Source organism: Pelophylax lessonae (genome assembly GCF_965119305.1).
Source record: "Pelophylax lessonae genome assembly, chromosome: 3".
NCBI lineage: Eukaryota > Metazoa > Chordata > Amphibia > Anura > Ranidae > Pelophylax > Pelophylax lessonae.
In genome coordinates, this window is record NC_138770.1 from 160,612,614 (window position 1) to 160,635,500 (window position 22,887).

A 22,887-nucleotide genomic window follows, 5' to 3' on the forward strand; every position below is an offset into this window, starting at 1 on the left:
TTTAATAGGTGGTGATGAAGGAAAAACCAAACTGGCTCTGCTCCCTCTCCAGTCTAGGTCTATCCTCCAACATACTAACCCTATCAAGATTACCCATATCAGAGATAATGGCATCTATTTCATTGAAGTGGTAACCCCTATCAATAAATCTGGATTTCAACAGAGAGGCTTGCTGATAATTATCAGCTAGGGTGGTGCAGTTCTGCCTTACTCGCAAGAGTTGACTCTTAGGGACCGACTTAAACCACAATGGATGATGGAAACTATCCTTGCTAATAAAACTATTATGGTCGGTCTCCTTAAAATAAGTAGTGGTAACAAGAGCATCATCCCTAACCTCTATATTGAGATCCAGAAAATGAATCTGCTTGCTGCTAGCCTAAATTGTCTATGGGAAATGATGGTATATAGAGTGGATACGTCAGTGATAGCTAGTACATGGCCATCCTTTCATTCCACTCCCTCAAGTAATTTAGGTACCTGGGTGAAGTCGCGTAGATATGATGGGGTCTGTATCACCAAGGTAACCATCAATGTATCTACCTACCCTAGAAGTCACTGAATCCAGTCTGCTGGTGATAGGACAACCAGGGGGGTTTACTGGATCCTTGTGGACTTTCAGGAGATAATAGATTACCGGAACCCTTGGGGCCACAGGGACCAAGAAACCCCTCTCTTTTTTAGTCAGGATCTTATCCTGTTAGCCCTAATCAATACACTTAAACAAATTATTTTTGTACCTGAAAGTGGGGTTAGCTGCTAAGGAGATATAGGTTTCTTGGTTGGACAAAATTCTGTTCCTCTCTAACAGATAAACAAACTTATCCAGCCCGGTCCAGGTGGACAGTATTTACAACATGGAAATGGTGTACCCATGTATAATAGATTTAAGCCCCTTGATATGGACTCTCCAGGAGGTTATGAGGGTTACAATGATCGGTACATTACCAATCACCCTCTAAACACCCCTAATAGGATTAATAATTCCCAAGAGAGATGGTATGGTCCCCTCGTAATTCCGAATTTCAACAAAGACCATCTTTTTTTTTCAGGACGGAGGGCCCAGACACAAACAAAATATCAATCAAAGAGAGGGTCCAGAACGGGGAGGAGGAGCAGAAAAAAAAAAAGAAAAGGGTTTAAGCGATGTAGGTATTTTCAATATGAGTGATGCTATTCTCACCGATGATGAAAGATTTGTTCTCAACCGTGGTTTGATGTATGCCCCTTCTAAACCTTTGAACAAATTTGGAGTCTTTATGGATGTACAGAAGTACGTCCGTAAATTAAATGTTAAGCGTTACATGCTTTCTAATCCTATTAGAGAAAGTGTGACCAAAGCTGAGGGATTAGAGATTCTGGATTATCTATCACCTCATTTTTTAACCCTCCTGGTATACTGGCCCCTTCTTTTGGTGTTTTTAGGGATTTACAGTGGGGATCGAAAGTTTGGGCACCCCAGGTAAAAATTTGTATTAATGTGCATAAAGAAGCCAAGGAAAGATGGAAAAATCTCCAAAAGGCATCAAATTACAGATTAGACATTCTTATAATATGTCAAAAAAGTTCGATTTTATTTCTGTCATTGACACTTTCAAAATTACAGAAAACAAAAAAATGGCTTCTGCAAAAGTTTGGGCACCCTGCAGAATTTATAGCATGCACTGCCCCTTTGGCAAGTATCACAGCTTGTAAACGCTTTTTGTAGCCAGCCAAGAGTCTTTCAATTCTTGTTTGAGGTATCTTTGCCATTTCTTCCTTACAAAAGTCTTCCAGTTCTTTGAGATTTCTGGGCTGTCTGTCACGCACTGCTCTTTTAAGGTCTAGCCATAGATTTTCAATTATGTTGAGGTCAGGAGATTGTGAAGGCCATGGCAAAACCTTTAGTTTACGCCTCTTGATGTAATCCCCCGTGGATTTCGAGGTGTGTTTAGGATCATTATCCATTTCTAGAAGCCATCCTCTCTTTAACTTCAGCTTTTTCACAGATGGCAAGGCTGAGACCTGCCAGTGTCATGGATTGTTCTCAATCATCGTCTGGGAAGACCAGGTGATGTCAATCTCAAAGGTTTTAAATGCCCAGACTCATCTGACCTTGCTCTAACAATCAGCACCATGGGATCTTCTAGTCTTGTCTAGAAAACTGAAACTGAAAATAGTTGACGCTCACAAAGCTGGAGAAGGCTATAAGAAGATAGCAAAGCGTTTTCAGATGTCAATATCCTCTGTTTGGAATCTAATTAAGAAATGTCATCAGGAACAGTGGAAGTTAAAGCAAGATCTGGAAGACCAATAAAAATATCAGACAGAACAGCTCGCAGGATTGTGAGAAAAACAATTCAAAACCCACGTTTGACTGCACGATCCCTCCAGAAAGATCTGGCAGACACTGGAGTTGTAGTACACTATTCCACTATAAAGAGATACTTGTACAAATATGGTCTTCATTGAAGAGTCATCAGAAGAAAAACCTCTTCTACGTCCTCACCACAAAAATCAGCATTTGAACTTTGCAAATGAACATATAGACAAGCCTGATGCATTTTGGAAACAAGTTCTGCGGACCGATGAGGTTAAAATTGAATTTTTTGGCCAGAATGAGCAAAGGTACGTTTGGGAGAAGAAGGGGCACAGAATTTAATGAAAATAACCTCTGTCCAACTGTTAAGCATGGGGGTGGATCAATCATGCTTTGGGGTTGTATTGCAGCCAGTGGCACAGGGAACATCTCACAAGTAGAAGAAAAAATGGATTCAATAAAATTTCAGCAAATTTTGGATGGTAACTTGATGCCATCTGTGAAAAAGCTGAAGTTAAAGAGAGGATGGCTTCTAGAAATGGATAATGATCCTAAACACACCTCGAAATCCACGGGGGATTACATCAAGAGGCGTAAACTAAAGGTTTTGCCATGGCCTTCACAATCTCCTGACCTCAACATAATTGAAAATCTATGGCTAGACCTTAAAAGAGCAGTGCGTGACAGACAGCCCAGAAATCTCAAAGAACTGGAAGACTTTTGTAAGGAAGAAATGGCAAAGATACCTCAAACAAGAATTGAAAGACTCTTGGCTGGCTACAAAAAGTGTTTACAAGCTGTGATACTTGCCAAAGGGGGCAGTACAAGATATTAACTCTGCTGGGTGCCCAAACTTTTGCAGACACCATTTTTTTGTTTTCTGTTATTTTGAAAGTGTAAATGATGGAAATAAAATCTAACTTTTGTTGACATATTATAAAAATGTCTAATCTGTAATTTGATGCCCTTTGGAGATTTTTCCATCTTTCCTTGGCTTCTTTATGCACATTAATACAAATTTTTACCTGGGGTGCCCAAACTTTCGATCCCCACTGTATTTCTCAAAGATCTTGAATCACTTAAGGTGAAACGAATGAGAAGCGAGAGAAAATTTAAGAAGGGTTTAACCTCTCCTTTAAAGAGAAATTATATTGTAGTACGCCCGACAGACAAGGGCAGAGGAATTGTGGTGTTGGATAAGTCTGCTGATCTATTGCGGAGGATGGTCCAGCAACTGAATGGCTATTCTGGCTTCCCACATGCCTTTACTGACCTCTCTATATTCTGAGGGTCAATATAATCTGGTAAGCAGGATTGCCTTCTCCCTCACGGTGGTGCTATGTCTTTCTGGCTCACAGCATTCGGTGTGGGGATCCCTTCTTAACATCAGATATTATTTATGGACACTTTTTTGTGCAACTGAGCTCTGTTTTTTAAATTGGCGCTGAACCCACCTTGCTATTACAATGTAAGCCAGTAACAGTGTTTCTGATTGCCCCTACACAAGTCACAGTGTCACCAGACCAGTGCAGCCAGCAACAATGTTCCTGACCATGACCACACTAGTGCAGTGTTGCCTCTGATTGCCACCTGTACTGACCGGACTTGTTTATTGACCATGTTTCTACCTGCTGCCTGGACTAATCCTTTCCCTGTTTGCTGGCCATGTCTTTGCCTGCTGCCTGAAATGACCCGCCTGCATGTCTGACTATGATCGTGCAACACACCAGTCCCAGTCATCCCCTGCAGACAACTGCACACCTGGAACCACCAGAAATTCTGAGTTTTTCTTTTCTTCAGCCTCCTGTACTTCCTGTCATTCCTGGGGGTAGACACATCCCAGTAGGCTAGGCTTGCTTGGCTTATAGGAACGGGACTTTCATAGGTGACACTACACCAAGGTATTTTCCCTGACCCATCATATAGAGGTGACCATTACAGTACATTGGTTTTGACACCATTGGTTTATTTGTGTGATACACAAGATACAATGCCTGGTACATGATCAGTCCAAACAGTGAAAAAAGTCTTACACATGTGGTATTTCCATACTCAGGAGGAGTAGCAAAATGTGTTTTTGGGTGTAATTCTAAGTATGTCTATGCTGTCTCTGAAAGAAAATCTTATTGAATTGAAAAATGAGTTTGTATAAAAAATAGAATTTCATCTACTTTCCACATTTTTCACAATAAAAAAAAGAATCACCAGCTCTCTTAAAAAATACCTAGTGGCGTCTACTCTCCAAAATGTGGTCAATTTTGGGGTGGTTGCCACTGTCCTGGTGGCCCAGAGCCTCCAAAAATGTGATAAGTATTTAGGAAACTGAATGCTTATTTATGCTCCTAGAAAGCCTGAAGGTGCTCCTTTTGATTTTGGGACTTTTTGTGTGGTTAGGCTGTTAAAAAGTCTCACACATTTGGTATCACCGCATTTGAAAGGATTAGCAGAATATATTTTAGGGTGTATTTATATGTATGTCTGTGCTGTGTTTTAATTGACAAGTTTGTGTAAAATATACAGGAAGAAGGATGTATAATTTATGCCCCTGGAATGCCTGAAGGTGTTCCTTGGATTTTAGGTCTCTGTAGGTGGCTAGGCTGTGAAAAAAGTCCCATATATGTAGTATCCTCATACTAGAGAGGAGTAGAAAATGTGTTTTGGGGTGCAATTCTAAGTATGAATATGATGTGTGTAGAAAATATCACATTAACTGACAACATTATGTAAAAAAATACATTTTCATTTTCTTTCCTGCACTTTCCAAAAACTTGTAGGAAAAAAAGTCTTCAAAAGGCTATTGGCCTGTGCCAGCTGGTTCCTGTCTCCTGCTTACTGGTGTCCATCCGCCACTCTTGCTTTGCTGCAGTCAACTCATGGTCTTTCCCTTCTTGATCCTGAGAGTCCATCCAGCCCTGCTGCTAGCAAGACCAATAGGCACTCGAGCCACCCTGTACTCCTGTGCTATCTGTCTGCTCTATCAGAAGCCCTGAGTCAGAGGTTTAAGAGAGGCCTTCCTCTTCATGTCAGGCTCCTTCACCAGGTACGTGACACTAACATTGGAAGATACACAAGGACATGACATACTAGGAATGAGAACCCTTATAATCTAACAGGAGAATGAATAGACTCAAGGTGAGAGGACACTTAGCTTTAGAAGCTTTACTGGATATAACAGTAGTGGTGGATGAATTTAGGGAATATCAAGATAATGCGAATCAATGGCCGTGTAGTGATCTTTCTGCAGTTATTAAAAATGACCTCCATTATGTTTATAGTAATGTGTTTGAAGTGAAATCTCTTATACTGCCTTAGTGATACTGATACCGAAAACTGTCCGACTATGAATAAAAACTGATAATGTGCACAGCCAATCCATTTTAAAGCCATTATCCTTGAATACATACCATGGTTGGTAACAAGATTAAATTATGAACTTGATTACACTGGAGATTTTTATCTTCTCTTATGAGCGCTAAATTCTACCTCATTGTTATACTAAGTTTCTCATCTCATTGATGTAACAAAACTTTGATTTTGTCATTTCATTTCTAGTTGGCCCAAAGGCTATCTGTTCTATCGATCAGCAGTAAAAAAAAAAGTGGTGAAAATAATAAATCTAATTATCTTATCTTCTAACTTTCCATTTCTGGTCCTTCTGGGGTTAACTGCAGCATACAGTTTATTCATTTTGGAAAATTATTTCCTATTAAATTGCTTAGGGTTAGGTTGACAAGCTAAGGCACCAAATTATGTTAATAGGTTTCATTAATTCAATTCATTCAGCCACTAGTCAGAAAGTTGAATTAGTTTGGAAATAACTGAGAAACAAGCATGTCATGTGTTCAGAACTGTGTTGTTAGCTAGTACACAAAAGCACCTGACTGCATTTTTATACTTGATTAGGGGTAAATGAAATTAAAAGTTTTCATTTTAACAAATAGTTGGCATTATTTTTGTGAAATGCATTTGAGTTATAGGGTAAGGCATCATTAAGGTGGTTTTTAAAGTGGAATTCCAGGCTATAACTAATCTAATAAAATCTAATCTAATTTTAAATCTGCTCCCACACCTTTCTAACACCTATTCTCAGGGGAGAGATAGATAGTCAACAATGGATCCTCCACAAAAAGCCTGTGGGTGACATCACCGCCCAAGCATTTCTTCCATGATTGGTACCCCTCATCTCTCTTGAAGCCGGTAACTGGAGAGTTCACATGACTGAACGGAAGTATCCCGAGAAAAGGTAACTATAAGCACCTTCCTTCTACAGGGTAGATAAAATAGGAGTAGGATTAGGCAGATTTAAGAGTAGGTAGCTATAGCCTATATTTCCACTTCAGGAGTGCAATGGGCATTAAATGGCTCCCAAGGGTTACAGATGCTACTTTTAACTCCCTTGGACCTTGGACCTACTTTTTTTTTCTTTTTTTGCAGAAATTAAACAACAGATTGTAATAAATAAAATGGAATAAAATAAATAAAAACATCTAAAATGACAGTACACAAGTAATAACCACATACTTTAAATTGATTAAACCAAAATTACCCAAAATTAACTAATAAAAAAGAGACCCGCTAAATAAAGAAAAAGAAAATGAGTTGAAATTACTCCACTCCTCCCTATTCTTGGACTGTCTGGTGAACCAGTATAATGGATGTACATACAGGAGACTGTCCCATGGCACCTACATCTACTCTGTCACTAAAGTCTACTTCCACTCTACTTCCACTACATATTTAAATCAATGCACAAGAGAAAGCAGATCCTCCCACCCAATTTGTGTGGAATGCTTAGGAATCTATATATTACAGTATATGACATACAATTATATTACATAGGAGTGCACAATTTGACTTTGGCCTAGTCAAAGCATTTTCTTAACAGCATTAGCAGCTCACTGTCCTGCTAACAATGGCTTTGCAAGCCAGGAAGTTAGAGCATAAATTCTACAGGGACACAGATAGAAATACAAATCTAACAGGGGTTTTAGCCTTTGCCTACTCTACTAAAGAAAACAAAAGAAAAGCTGATGGAGCTCTGGTAAGCACTGTCAGAAGCACAGGGAGAGAGTGGACATTTTTCTAATGAAGCCCTGAATAACATTATAAACCCAAAAGGGGCTCTAACCCTTCCACACTCAATTCAAAACTAGGGAAAACGTTTTGGTTGGACATGCACTTTTTTTGTCCTTGCAAACACACATATTGGCTACATAGTATAAATAGAATAAAAAATTGCAATCAATAGGTTAAACGTTATGTGCAGGAGGATCCATACAATGAAGTCCATGCATAAAGATATTTATCGGTGTGATAAATACTGTCCGCCACTCAGCAGACGGGTTAGGCATTACTCAAATTGTAGGCCTCACATACACAGAGATAAATACATATTTGCCTTTCCAACAGAAGAAAAAATAACTCCTCCTTTCTCCAGCTTTAGATCATCCCCAATCTTTAGGATTTGCATCCACTTGCTCTCCACTCCACAGAAGGAGAAATAAAAGCTCTAAATAATGTGATAGCATCATAAACTTTAATAAAATCAAAATAACAAAATAAAATAAGATGGTTACTTTGATTTTAAGTGATTAAGTCTAAAGTATTTTTTAAACTAACATACATGTTATATTTACCAGCTCTGTGCAATTGTATTGCACAGAGCAGCCCCAACCTCTTCTTCTGGGATCTCAGCCTGCACGCTTGGTACCTCCTCTTCTCCGTGCCCTACCATAGGAAGCTGCTTCCTATTGTGGCGCATGTGTGGGCTTGCTCTTGAGGGGGTGCACGTGCGAGCTTGCTCTCTAGCCCTGTTGTGTGCTTCCATAGACACACACAGCGCAGTTTGGCCCCACCCCCTCTCTGTGCTCACAGGATTTGATTGACATCAGTAGAAGCCAATGGCTCCCGCTGCTGCCTCTCTATCCAGTGAATGCAAAGAGAGGAAAGCAGCTACAAATGATCACAGCGTTGGATCAAGTGCTGACTCTGGTAAGCTTTTTTGATGTGGAGGAGGGGGTGATGCAATTAAAGGGACATTTTTTACTTTAATGCAGGGAATGCTTTAAGGTAAATAATGTCATAACTTTACAACCACTGTAAAGGATGGGGATGATATAATGCTGGAGAGAGGAGTTCTTTGTCCCTGTGGTGGAAAGACAAGTGTGCATTGACCTCAGTGTAGGTGAGGTCCTACAGTCTGGCGAGTGCATACCCCAGGTGCTGGGTGGGCGACAGTGCGTATCACAGGGAAAGAAAGCAGCGCGTCCAGATTTGATGTTATTAAAGTGCTATATAACCAAGCCAATTGGTATAAACCATTTATTAAAGAAAGTCAATGTTTAAAATACATAAGGATCAATTAAATCATAGCTGTACCAGACCGATGTTTGTAGATGGTGATTGGCAGTGACTGCTGGTCCACTGGGTGAGATGTATCCGGACCCATTGGGTGGGCTGAGAATGGAAAGCAATCCAAAAAAGGGGGGGTATGTGGAAGCCGTCGTGGAAGCCGTATACAGGCGGGAGCTGAGCTGGGCCGTAGACACTCACCACATGACGTGTCAATAACACAGAGACGGTCTCGAACCCGGAACTATAACCAGCCAAGAACATTGCCGTGACAACATGTTTCGCACACATGCGCTTTGTCAAGTCATGGGAAGGACGGCAACTAAATCAAATTATAGACAGGAATGGGAAGGGCTGAATTCATCAAGTGTCCTCAGCAGTCATTAACCCCTCACCACCTGCCAGTGTCCTGGAGATTACATAATATAAAGGATGAACTATTACAAGCACATTTAGACACATATATTAAAACATTTATACCATCTGTGTATTAGAAATGTCATGATAAAAATTGTGTATCACACAGATAAAGATCTTTAAGCATGGACTTCATTGTATCAAACTCCTTCTGCACTCAAAAGTTAACTTCAGTAATATTGTTTTTGGACTATTTGGATTGCTGATATGATTTTTACAATGTGATTTATTTTGTTGTCTAATATGTGCCGCTATTTATTATTCCGATTACAGGAGGTCTTTGCAGTTGTGTATTTAGGTTTTGTGCTGCCCTAGGCCTGACTAAATTTGGGCACCCCCTAATTTAAATATGACCCACAGCTTCTTGTAAAGGCCACACCCCTTCCTGTTTATGACCCGCCCTGTCATCTGTAAACCACAGACCACAACCACAGTCTTTCAGTTCCCATAAGTTCAGCCTCATCAGCGCCCATAAGTTCAGCCTCATCGGCACCGATTAGTGCAGCCTCATTACTGCCCATCAGTGCAACCTCATTAGTGCAGAATATCAGTGCGGCCTCATCAGAACCGCCTTATAAGTGCAGCTTATCAGCGCCATCTTATCAGTGGCCATCAGCGCAGCCTCATCAGTGGCCATCAGTGTGCCCATCAGTGAAACATATCAGTGCCCATCAGGGCAGCATATCAGTGCAGCCCCATCAGTGAAGATCATCAGTGCCGCCTAGTGCCCATCAGTGCAGCATATCAGTGCTGCCTTATCATTGCTGCCTCATTAGTGCCCATCAGTGCAGTTTATCAGTACGCCCCACTGCCGCCTCATCAGTGGCCATCAGAGCAGCATATTAGCGCACATCAGTGCAGTGTAATCATAGGATTATTTCACTTATTTGTATAATGACTAGGAAGTCCATATATAAATAAGTGAAATAATCAGTTGCAGCAAACACAAGTCAAAATATCCTAAAAGAAAGGAGTAATCTTACTAATCCAGTGACATATTGCGATAGCACATATGGAGGTGAGCAGGTCCAAAATATTATTGCCATCGTATACAATTAAAAGTCTTCATTGTATATGATGCAATTCAATATGCTCGCTCAAGGACAAGGATGTTTAAAGAAATTAAATTATATTATTGACATGATGCCTGCCATACCCGGGGGAGCGGAGGAGGGTAGGAGGAGCATTAGGCTGCAGTATTATACCGGAAGGTAGCAGTGTGACTGCTTTACGGGGGTGCCAGACTGACTTGCCTCCTGGGCCCTGCCCTCTGGCCCAAAACGCCCCATAAGACTGGTACTATACTAAAAGTGTAGCTCAAGCCGGCGAGGACCCTTTACGTCTGGGAATAAGAAGGAGGCTGTTTTTTTTTCATGCAGGTTGCAGCTTTTTTGCTGCCCCCTGCAAAGTGCGGCCCTTGGCCTGGGCCCTTTCAGCCTAGGCCAAGATACAGCACTGGGTCTTTGCATATCATTCCTTTTTTGCTGCCAGCTTTTGGGTATTAGCATGGATTGTAATTGCATTCTGTATGTTTAACACATTATACATTTTCTTTATTATTATCAACAACCTAAGTATTTATATGAATGCATTTTCTATCTATCTTGCACTAAGGCTCCAGTCTGCTAGGTGAAGATTTTCTACTGCGCTCTAACCATTACACTGCACACCTTTGGATAACACTTAAAAATCAAAATGTGGCCTTTCTGAATGTAATTTCTATAAACACATTTCTTAAATTAAACCTGAAATTACATGTTTGGCAAAGATGTGTTTATCAGAGACCACAATATATTCCAGATTACGAGGAGTGTTTTATGAGCTCTATTACATTTATTCTTGGCACGGTCCTCTATGATTAACTAGAGATGGCAGAAGCTACTTAAGCACATATGTTTAATGGAGAGTGGAGCTGCACCAGATCCCACAGCAAGTAAATAATGAAGTGTTACAATGTAATACCTATACAGGTCCTTTTATCTTCAGCGAGTTGGTATGGATCTGTGCAGAAACATTCGTAGCTACCTGGGGTGTTCTTGCATGTAGCAGAAGAATGGCATGGGGGATTCAATTCATCCAAACATTCATCGATATCTAAAGAAAAATAGGAACAATAATGTTTTAGCTGTCACTAGTGGCAGTCAGTGTAAATGACATCTATAACTTACTAAAGGCTGAGGTTAATGGGGAATGAGCAGCAGCCTGTAGGGTTTTCTAGCAAAGCAGGCTACGAAAGTTCTTGCAGAATTATTTTATGGCAACATTGGACAGCATATTGATTTATAGGATAGTATAGGTTTTTGGAAGCTGAAAGATAAAGATGCAAAGATAGTAACCAAGCAGATGCTCTCTGAACACATCGCTGCATTACGGATATTTAAAGGGTTTGCTCACCTTTACCAAAAAACTGCTTATGCAGGCAAGGACCACTTGTAGATAAAAGCAAACTGTGCAGCTTTTTCCACAGTTGGATAATGCCCCTGTGATAGGTGTAGGTTATCTGTATCATTCAAAGCCTTGCTTAAAATGTATGTAAACCGTCACATATACCCAGTGAAGCGAACAGCCTCAGATGATACATAGAGATGAATCAAATCTCCCTACATACGTTTTAGTTGCATATCTGCTGTCTTCAGCTTTATATATTCTGTAGAAAATGCACCTCATGTTAGAGATTTTCTCTCCCTGTTCAGCACTGGGTGTGGAGTCTTGGCATACAGCCAAGACAGCTTATTGGAAGAAAGGCACACACCTCCACTCCGCATAGGCAGCGACTTGCAGAGCTGTGCTGTGACAAGACAAGCTCTCTGTTTAGATGTCTAAAAAGATTTTGAGACACACAGTACACCATCCCCAGTTCTGTTTACACCTTACTGAGGCCATTTGAGGAACCGCTTGATTACCAGGGAAGGAGATTGGAGCCATATTTATAGAGGCCCATTACCCCTGTAGGGGTACCTACATCTGGTAAGTGCAATCCCGGGAGAGTGGGGAGCACTTTGACCCACCACACCGGCCACACTTAGGGATCCACTGGAGATGCACAGACCACCACTGCTGTGAAGTCACTCTGTTTTCCATTTCGCTGAGGCACTTTTCTCTGCGATTTGGGACTATTATTATCACACTCCCATGCACTGATATTTTGGAGTTGTGCGATTTTGACTTTTTATACATTGCACCGAGGCACTTTTCTTTGCGATTTGAGATTCATTTTATCACACTCCTTTGCACGGATAATTTGGAGTTGTGCGATTTTGTTTTCTGTTTTGGCCAATATCAGTTTACATTTTTTATATAATTTATTTATATTTTACCACCAGTTCTTGGCCATTTCACTTCACCTAATATTTGGTATTATTTACTTATTGTCACAATATAGGATACTTATATTTTTGCCTGCACATCCACTGTTATAGGGCTTTTCTTATATTAATAGCATATCAGCACTTTATAATTAGATTTGTGATTATTACCATTTTTATTGAAGTCACTCAGGCACCTTATAGTTTTGCACATATTTATTTCACATTGGAAGTCACAATTTTTTATAAATTTATTTCTTGTATCTATTATATGTGTGCATTTTTCATGTACCTTTAAGTGTATAGTGTGCGTATATATATATATATATATATATATATATATATATAGTTATTCACCTCATATCGGGTTTATCTGAATTTGGACACAATAAGCCCTAGGACTGTTCTTCCCTTCCTTATTTCATTGGCAGCGCCATTCACCTTCTCTCTTTCTTCAACTTTCTTACTGTACACTTGTGGTACAGTTTTAGAGGTAGGCAGCAGCCATTTACATACATACCACTATCTTTAGCTACAGTTTGAAATTCATCCTGAGCGCGGATCTTTTTTCTCTTACAAAACTCCTGATCTAAATGCTTTTTTTGAGTCTGGAACTCATGATGAAATACTGATGCCACTGGAATACTAGTATTTTCTGGAGAAGGAAACATTGGCGTTCCGTACTTCTTCACTAAGGATTCCTGTTTAAATAAAGGCTAACTGCAGCCTGTATGTATAATTACTCTTGACATGATGCTCCCAGGCCAGTCTGTCCTTATCAGAATATCACAGGATACCTACAATACCACTAAAGCAAGTCATAATGATGTATTCAATATAGCAAAATGAAAAGTGCTGCGCAAAATATTAGCTAAGTTCACATTTGTAGAAAAAAACAAAAAGAATAAATTCACTTCTTTTTTTTTTTCTTTTGTTACTAGGAACCTGGAAAGCATTGCATCTGCAATCAGCAGATTGTGAGTGCAATGCAGAGCTCTTGCAGATTGTGAGTGTTATATGTCTACTTGTACCTCATACGGGCAGGCAGCCACTTACACAATGACAGGAAGCATCAATGAACTACCTAGAGCATGCAACAGCTCCCTGGTAGTTCATTAAGAACTACAAGCCGACAGCCTCAATGGGCGTTAGTACTTGTAGTTTCCCATTCACAGAACTCTGCAAATGAATTAAGTGGCCAGGCAGATGGAGCCCCGCACAGGCAGGTTTTTTTAATTGTGACAGCAGGTATGGGGAGAAGATCCCCGCCTCATTGTCACAGTGGGGGATGGGGGGGGGGTTGGCTGCTGAAACAGTAAAATGTTAAATGTTATACCTTCTATACAGGTGTAACATTTGACATATTACAAATGGTGTACTTATTCTTGAATCTTACTCCATATATATATATATATATATATATATATATATATATATATCTTTCGTCTTCTGAGATGGGAAAGGGGGACACCTTTCAGCATTTCCCCTACTCTGGCCCCAGTTACAAGGACCATAGATAATATGCCAAAACGTTTACATTTTGGAATAAACCTACAAGTCTTTTTCTTTTTAACACAAGTTTTTCTAGTACACTGGCATTTCAATATAACAAATGCACTAAAATAGAGTTGTAATAAAAAAACGTAGTATAAATGTGCAATCCGTTTATTGAACATTTATTATATGCTAAATTGCCATAATAGTGAGTAAAGAAGATCCAACAGTCGTCCAATAAAAGGATACATGCTTGTTCCTTTTTCCCCATCCACATTTATGCATTCCTCCATCTCTCATGTAAAAACCCCATAATAGATTTTTAAATACTGATTTGATTATTTCAATTTTAGTTTAAGGATGTGTCACAGCCCCTCAGTGAGTATGCATAAGAGGGGTCATTCATATTACCATACATTGAATATGCCCCTTTATAAGGGATTTCAGGTTATGTGCTATCCACGCAGCAAATATATGCCCACTTTTTATATACAAGGAAAATTGGATTGTTTTTTATACTATTTTATTTTAATTTTATTTTAATATACATTTTGGTATCTGGGACCGGCCCGTAAATAGATTACAACACTGTTTACGCAGCATATTGGTATATACCTATATGGATATTTTTATATATTTTTTATATTTTACCATCCATGTCTGGCCCTTTAAATATATGCCCACATTCCTTGCAGGACACTAAACACCATTTATTCCAAGGCTGCGAGACACTCTTTTTTTATTGTAATGTTTCTTTTTAATGTTACAATAATATTGTTAGTTGAGAATTGGATCTTGTATTTTCATATCGAGACACACTATTTCTATCAAGTGTATTGTTGTTTGAAGATAGACCATTCAAATATGTTCCAAATACAATGATTATCTATTGACATCACTCCAGGCACACTTATTCAGCTGCCAATATCAAGCAAACAAAGTTATCCTTTTGAGCAATCCTCTGTATTACTTCCAACCAAAACGATGGCAGAGGTTATGTGCAAAGCCGATACTAGATACAGACAAAATGGCCGCTATATTGCCTTATGCCTTTGTCTTCAACAAAATGGCTGCTGCTCCATTGAATTAGACACTCTATTTAAGGACAGTGATTATGGCCACCGCTATCCCCTGAGGCAGTCACGTGATGGTGACGTTATGGATAGGGTGTGCGTGGATGCACACGAGAGACCGTAAGTGATGTAAGCGAAGGTGTGTGGTCCAATTCTCAAGTTTTATACTTGTATACAAGAATGTTTATTGTAATTTGGATATTTTAGTTTAATAAATGAAGACATCTTAACATTATAACACTATGGGAGGTTTTTTTCATATATTTCCATAGCCTGGCCGAGACCTACTCAAGAGCACAGAGGAGCACCTTAAAGGAAAAGGCACCCACTTATACACTATATTGTTAAAAGTACTAGGACGCCTGCCTTTACACACACATGAACTTTAATGGCATCCCAGTCTTAAGCAGGCCATACACGTTTCGAATTCCTTACGATTTATCGTGCGATAAACGCAAGCGGCACTCGTGCAGATCATCAAGTGTACCATCAATGTGATGCGAAAATTGTACGACAAAACGCTAGTTTCTTCTGCCAGTATAGGAAGTGATGCAATGTTGTCTTGACCTTTTAACCACACCTCCACTGGGCACTCCCCCTACAGTTAAAAGTCGGATCGTGTCATTTGCGAACAGAGCAATCATTCGCCACAGCATACGACTATTCTCAGAAATAAAATGCCATTCAAGAGGTATAATAGGAATCAGAAAATGGCAGCAATGGTTATTGCATTGATTGCTTTGGAGGAGGAGAAGAAAAAGAAGAAAAATAGAAGGAAGAGCAGAGTGTGGGCCAAAGACTGGCTCATGCAATGAGAGCAATTTTCCCATGTAAACCTGCTAACAAACCTCAGAGAAAATAATCCTGAGGATTACCGTAATTATTTGCGGATGACCCAGCAGTCCTTTGACATGCTATTATCTCTTGTGCAGCCACATATCACCAAAAAGGACACCTGCATGAGAAAATCTATTAGTGCAGAGGAGAGGCTCATGGCAACCCTGCGTTTTTTGGCAACAGGCAGGTCTTATGAAGACCTGAAGTTCACCACTGGAATCTCTGCACAATCATTGGGAAGAATCATACCTGAGACGTGTGAGGCCATAGTGAAGGTGCTCCAGCCACAGTATTTAAAGGTAATTATAAAAAGTAAAACTTTAATTTGTAAGAATATTACTGCAAACATAAGTCTAATTTTGTGAGAACATCAATGTTATTAAAAAAATATTTAACTTCCTGTACACGGTTGTCTGAAAAAGTTGTAGTTTCTTAAATCAATACATACCCATTTCCAAATCATCATTATGAAAATATAACATTATTAAACAATAACCAAAAAAAAAGGAACAAATACACGAAAGAAATGCAATAATATTGAGCAACATATATAGAATTTTTTTTACTGATTGGTGTATTGGGGGCCATGAAACCAAGAACCTTGATGTGGTTCAGGATGCACTGACCAGCTTGGGTTTCCCTGTGATTGAGACATATTAGTTGGGTGCCAATATTGGCCAGCTATTACAGGTGGAGCAGATGTTACAGGTGTAGCAAATGTTACAGGTGGAGCAGATGTTACAGGTGGAGCAGATGTTACAGGTGTAGCAGATGTTACAGGTGTAGCAGATGTTACAGGTGGAGCAGATGTTACAGGTGTAGCAGATGTTACAGGTGTAGCAGATGTTACAGGTGGAGCAGATGTTACAGGTGGAGCAGGTGTTACAGGTGTAGCAGATGTTACAGGTGGAGCATATGTTACAGGTGGAGCAGATGTTACAGGTGTAGCAGATGTTACAGGTGGAGCATATGTTACAGGTGGAGCAGATGTTACAGGTGGAGCAGATGTTACAGGTGTAGCAGATGTTACAGGTGGAGCATATGTTACAGGTGGAGCAGATGTTACAGGTGTAGATGTACATCCCTGATACCCTATTATATCTGTGTTATGTATAAGATTGCCCTTTAGTCCAATGGCAATCATTTTATGCATTAAAGCTTCAAAAATGTCTCGTTGCTCCATGGACATTCTACGTAATTTGTGTGCAACAAGATGACCCACAGCATCACATTCATCATCTTTCTGCTTCATGATAGATGATGCATCCTTCAGCAAACTGGCCGTATCGTAGTCAAGATTTCTCTTCTTTCCTCTTTGAGTTCTCTGTGTTGATGTTCCTGGCTGCTCTGATACTGGGCTTGGTGTATCCTATATAAAATGAAAATAACATTTTTAAATTTTTTTCTATCTTGCCAACAGTTTCCTTCTAAATCTGAAGAATGGAAAGAAGTTGCCAAAGAATTCCAGGACATGTGGAATTTCCCCAATTGTGGTGGTGCAATTGATGGGAAACATGTGAGAATTACACCACCAGCACATTCAGGATCCTATTTTTATAACTATAAAGGGTTCCGTAGCATAATTCTAATGGCAATTGTGAATGCCAAATATGAATTTACTTGGATATAGGAAAAAATGGAAGAAACTCCGATGGAGGTGTGATAGAGCGCAGTCCATTTATGCATCGATTAAAAGAAGGAATGTTGCATCTTCCATCTTCCAGTGAGACAGTTGAGGGCCTTAATTTTGTGTTCATTGGGGACGATGCATTTGCCTTACATGAACACCTTTTGAAACCCTATCCCTTGCGCAATTTAACTGCTCCCCAGAAAATCTTTAATTATAGATTGTCTAGGGCGAGAAGGGTGGTAGAAAATGCATTTGGGATCATGGCCAGCAGATTCAGAATTTTCCACACCGCCATTAATGTAACAGTGGAAAAAGTTGACATAATAGTGGAGTGCTGCTGTATGTTACACAATTATTTAAGAAGCACAACTGTGTCATATATCCCATCAACTGCAGTTGATATTGAAGACCTTACCAGTGGGACAATTGTGCCAGGTGATTGGCGAAATGACAGCAGCGGCATGGTAAATTTAGCTCCTGCAAGGCCTAGGCTACCAACTGCAAATGCACGGCAAAATCGCATTCATTACACAGATTATTTTATGGGTAGTGGTGCAGTTGCATGGCAGGATCGCATATAATCATATGTATGATATTTTGTAAGAAATTACTTGCTCTAAATAAAGACAGCTTAATAAATCATATACAATATATGAGTGTTCTTTATTCTAGTTTTTGTTACATTCTACTATGACTGTCCCATGAGGCAGAAGGACCCCTGACCCTATAGTTGTTTCATTGGGCCCTCCAACCCCCCTCCCCCCAAAAGAAAAAACATTGTGAATTAAATGAAATTTTGCATATACCTGTGTCTGAGTCAGTGTCTGAGTCTGTGTCTGAGTCTGTGTCTGTGACATTTCCTCTGCTTCTGGGTCAGATATTAAACTGGAGTCTGATGCAGCACTTGCTGGCAGAGTGCAATGGGACTCTCTTGGATCATCTGTGTCAGCGAGAAACATCAGGTCTTTGAAGTACCACAAACGTGGGACATAGACATCATCAGCCCCTGCTCCAGATTTCTTGGACGCTTGTATTTTTTTAAACTCCTTTTTAAAAACGGTGCGCAAGTTAGCAATCTTGTGCTTAACATATAGGTCAGTTGGATCTTTGCAAACCTCTTTACATAGCTCCTTTAGTTCTTTGATGGCCTCATCACGCTTATATCTATTTGAATAATCCCTGGATTTCACATCCCATAAGCAAGAAAATTCTCTGTATTTATCAATGAATTGGGGAAGGAACTCAGTAGATGTGAATGTGAGAGGCATTTTCCTTTAAAAAAAAAATATATCTTTTAATAAGTTACCTTGCAAAGCCTTGTTATACATGTGTAAAATAGAACACATAATGATTTTGCACATTAATAATGACAAAATAAGAACAATAAATAATACTGAAGACACTAGAACTAACAAGCTATGAAAGTTTCATGCAGCCTGTTCATATAATGGATGAGCCATGTGCCATGAATTGTGACTCAGAAAAGTTTACACAGGAGTGAGGTCTAATTTTTATCCTTTTCTAACAGCTCCTATACTGCAAAAGGACTTCTATTATCAGTCATAAAATTGCATATATTAACATTAAAACACATTATTTCATTCTAAAAAAGTAAAATATGCAATGGAGGGTCAGCAGTTTGAACTTACCTCAGGGATGTGTGTTCAGCGTTCTCTGCACGAATATACTTTCCTACGTCCCGAAAAGTCACTGTATATTCGTGCAATGCGCACGTGCGTTATATACCATGTACAGGCCCCGCCTCTTCTTTCTTTCGGGCCTTTTGGAGAACTCATGGCAGAGGAACAAGACATGGCAGCTTCTCATAGCGAAAGATCTGTGACAGATGAGGAGCAGCAAATCGTGGAGGTGGAAGAAGGTCACCAGACAACCATAGTGACAAGCCCCAGGAAGAAGAAAGCCACCAACATGTCTTTGGAGGAGATGGTGGACATGGTGAACATTCTTCAAAAGAAGGATTATGATTGTCGCAAGCAAGTCTACCCTAAAAAAAATGTCAGAAAAGATGAAATTCTGGAGAAAGTTCTACGTGTCCTACAGAAAAACCATGGTGTTGAACGCACTAAAGATCAAGTGAAAAAACGCTGGTCTGACTTAAAATCCGGAGAATCCCATCAGCTCAGGAAAATCAATAAAATTATTCAAAAAAGTAAGTAGAAACTTTTTAACAAGTATGTATGATGTTCTTGGGTTTTTCTGTGTGAGTGTATGTTCTGTATATGCCATGTGACATGTGCATGCAGAGAGTGCATACTACACACAGCTTGCATCATTTGAATTTTCTATGCATATCTATAGTGTATTTTTGTCTTCTATACAGAAATAATATGCATAGTGTGATTGCATTTAAATATATGTATAGTATTTGAATTTAAATACATGTATTTATTAATTTTCAAAGGACATTATAGAAAGGCCCATGCAGAGGCGGGAAAAGAACAGCAGAGAAGTGCACAGTCTGAAATGACGACTGACACAACACTGATATGTCTCACACCACTTGAAGGCAGTGATTGGAGCAGCAATGCCACCAGTTCAGGTACATAACCAAATGTCACATAAACGTATGCTCATTAGAACATGTTTCTACTGTAATTTTTATGATTTTTCATGTTTTCTTATAGGCTTTACAATGTCTATTGCTGGCAGTTCTTCATTCACATCTGCATCTGCAAACCGCATGATTGCTGATTTAATGCAAATAAATTCAGATATTGAGAAAGTTTGCACTAAAATGAAATCGTTTCAAGGCAGGATTTCAGATGTGATAGACCAATTAGCAAAGGTTTAAATAGTATTGAAAAAAACTTTTTCTTTGTTATACCATGTTTCGTTATGGCACTTTAAAAATGAAAACTTGTTGTTATAAAGTAGGGGCCCATTCACACTGTCCGCATGCACCCATGTACTCCATTCTGCTGAAAGGGGGGTCCACCCCCAAATCCCTTATGAGCAGGTGTCTGACAGCTCTTTCTCTGCTCTGTGTGCAGAGACATAGCTGTCAGAACCCCACCGTTCTCTTTTGGGGAATCTGATGATAATGGACCACCTGTCCATTTTCGCCATATCCATCCGATCCGCCTGACAGATGGAAATTATAATTTCCATCCGTCAGGCTTTGATCGAGTCAGATAGCAGCGGATGTCAGTGGACATGTTTCCGCTGACATTCGCTGCCCTATGGGGATGCATGGAACATTCCAATGAGGTCCGCCTGACAACATGACAGGCGAATCTCATTGGGTTGTGTGAAAGGGCCCTTGCTCTGACTTGCACTTTATTAAAAATACAATTGCACTATGTGACTGTTTATGTACTTTTGTACTGTTAAATTTTTTATGTATGTACATATTTACTAAGTATATTGATGTACATCTGTACAAGCTTTTAAGATCCTAAATAGGGAAATGTTTGTGTGCTGGACATGCGCAACTACACTTTTTGTTTCTTGTTCATCAATAAATTGATGGTTATTTAAAAATTGTTTTCAAGTGTCTTTATTTCATGCATTATGTGATATCAACTGTATACACAGCTATTGAGCTTTATGGTAGTATAGACAAGGACATTCTCATAAAAATAATCTACTGTTAAAATGACAATTAGGATAACCATATGTTATTAATGACAAACAATATTGGAACATATACATCCTGCAGAAAGAAAGCTTGCTCTACCATTTATTCTGCAGCTGTACAACAATGCAGTGGGTCCGTTTGTTGAAAAAAAGGTGTTAAAAGTCAATTTGCAATACACATACTTTTGTGTTTACACTTTTCATGCACACATATTGGCCTCTTAGCAGAGTTTGCTTGAACATATAATATTTGATGTATTGCCGTTTTTCTGACGAACAGTCGTCCGTGTTGATATTCTTTTTATTTACCTTCCGGGTCGTTCTTTTTTGAGTCATGCGCAGTTGTGTGTTGTTCTGTTGAATCGAACGACTCAACCACTAATGATACGAAAATTGGACAAATTTCGCTGAAAAACCCAACATGTTGAATATGTGAATTTTTGCAGTCGTACGAAAAACGCAAGTTTTACATACCACACTAACGATACGAAAATCGTTCGATAACACTGGCATTTACGATTTTTGGACGATATTCGCATCGTCTATGGCCTGCATTAGTCTGTACGGTTTAATATTGAGTTGGCCCACCCTTTGCAGCTATAACAGCTTTAACTCTTCTGGGAAGGCTGTCCACAAGGTTTAGAAGTGTGTTCATGGGAATGCTTGACCATTCCCCCAGAAGCGCATTTGTGAGGTCAGGCACTGATGTGGACGAGAAGGCCTGGCTCGCAGTCTCTGCTCTAATTCATCCCAAAGGTGTTCTGTCGGGTTGAGGTCAGGACTCTATGCTTGCCAGTCATGTTCCTCCACCCCAAGCTCACTCATCCATGTCTTTATGGACCTTGTTTGTACACTGGTGCGCAGTCATGTTGGAACAGGAAGGGGCCATCCCCAAACTTTCCCACAAAGCTGGAAGCATGAAATTGTCAAAAATGTCTTGATATGCTGATGCCCTAAGAGTTACCATCACTAGAGCCAAGCCCAACCCCTGAAAAACAACCTCACAGCATAAATCCCCCTCCACCAAAGGATTTAGACCAGTGCACAAAGCCATGGATAATCGAGTTTGGGGTGGAGGAACTTGACTGGCCTGTGTCCTGACCCCAACCCAATAGAACTCCTTTGGGATGTTTTAGAGCGCAGACTGCAAGCCAGGCCTTCTTATCCAAAATCAGTGCCTGACCTCACAAATGCGCTTCTAGAAGAATGGTCAAACATTCCCATAGACACATTCCTAAACCTTGTGGACAGCCTTCCCAGAAGAGTTGAAGCTGTTATAGCTGCAATGAGTGGGCCAACTCAATATTTAACCCTACGGACTAAGACTGGGATGTCATTAAAGTTTATGTGCGTGTAAAGGCAGGCATCCCAATACTTTTGACAATATAGTGTATATCTGCAACAGCAGGAACTCCCACTAAGAGGGCCCCTAGTGGAGAGAAACCAGAAAGGGATTCATACATGTGGTGGATTCATGAGTTTATGCGGAGACACAAGTAATACGAAGGTGAGAGTTCTGAGAGCACAGTGGTGACTGGTAGACACAGGTAGATTTCTAAGCAAAAGAGGTGACAGACAAAGACAAGATGTAAAGAGAGACTGCATTTAAACATTGTTTATTTTATTTGAAGCATCATGGGACAATTTTATCATTTCATTTATTAGAGGTTTTTGAATGCATATCCACTCACTAGAAGAATTGGAGCTATTTACCTCACACAAGCTGTATCTACAATATACCACTGTTTTTGATTCATGCTTCTCAGGCCCGGTTCACACTAGGGCGACCTGTGAGGCGACCTGGTCGCCTCACAGGTCGCCGCAGGTCGCCTCCCATAGGGAAGCTACGGACCCGTTCTAATAGGAGCGACACAAGTCGCTCTG

The 22,887-nt window shown here is 39.8% G+C and overlaps 1 protein-coding gene across 1 annotated transcript in view; it reads right to left on the reverse strand.

The window, feature by feature from the left end:
* TPO (thyroid peroxidase) overlaps window positions 1-22,887 on the reverse strand; it is a gene marked incomplete at both ends in the record, with an annotated part of 310,856 nt that overhangs the window by 29,470 nt on the left and 258,499 nt on the right. The window contains one exon of the mRNA XM_082250802.1: window positions 11,030-11,161. Within this exon, the coding sequence (XP_082106928.1) occupies window positions 11,030-11,161 (132 nt within the window). The remainder of the gene's footprint in view (window positions 1-11,029; window positions 11,162-22,887) is intronic.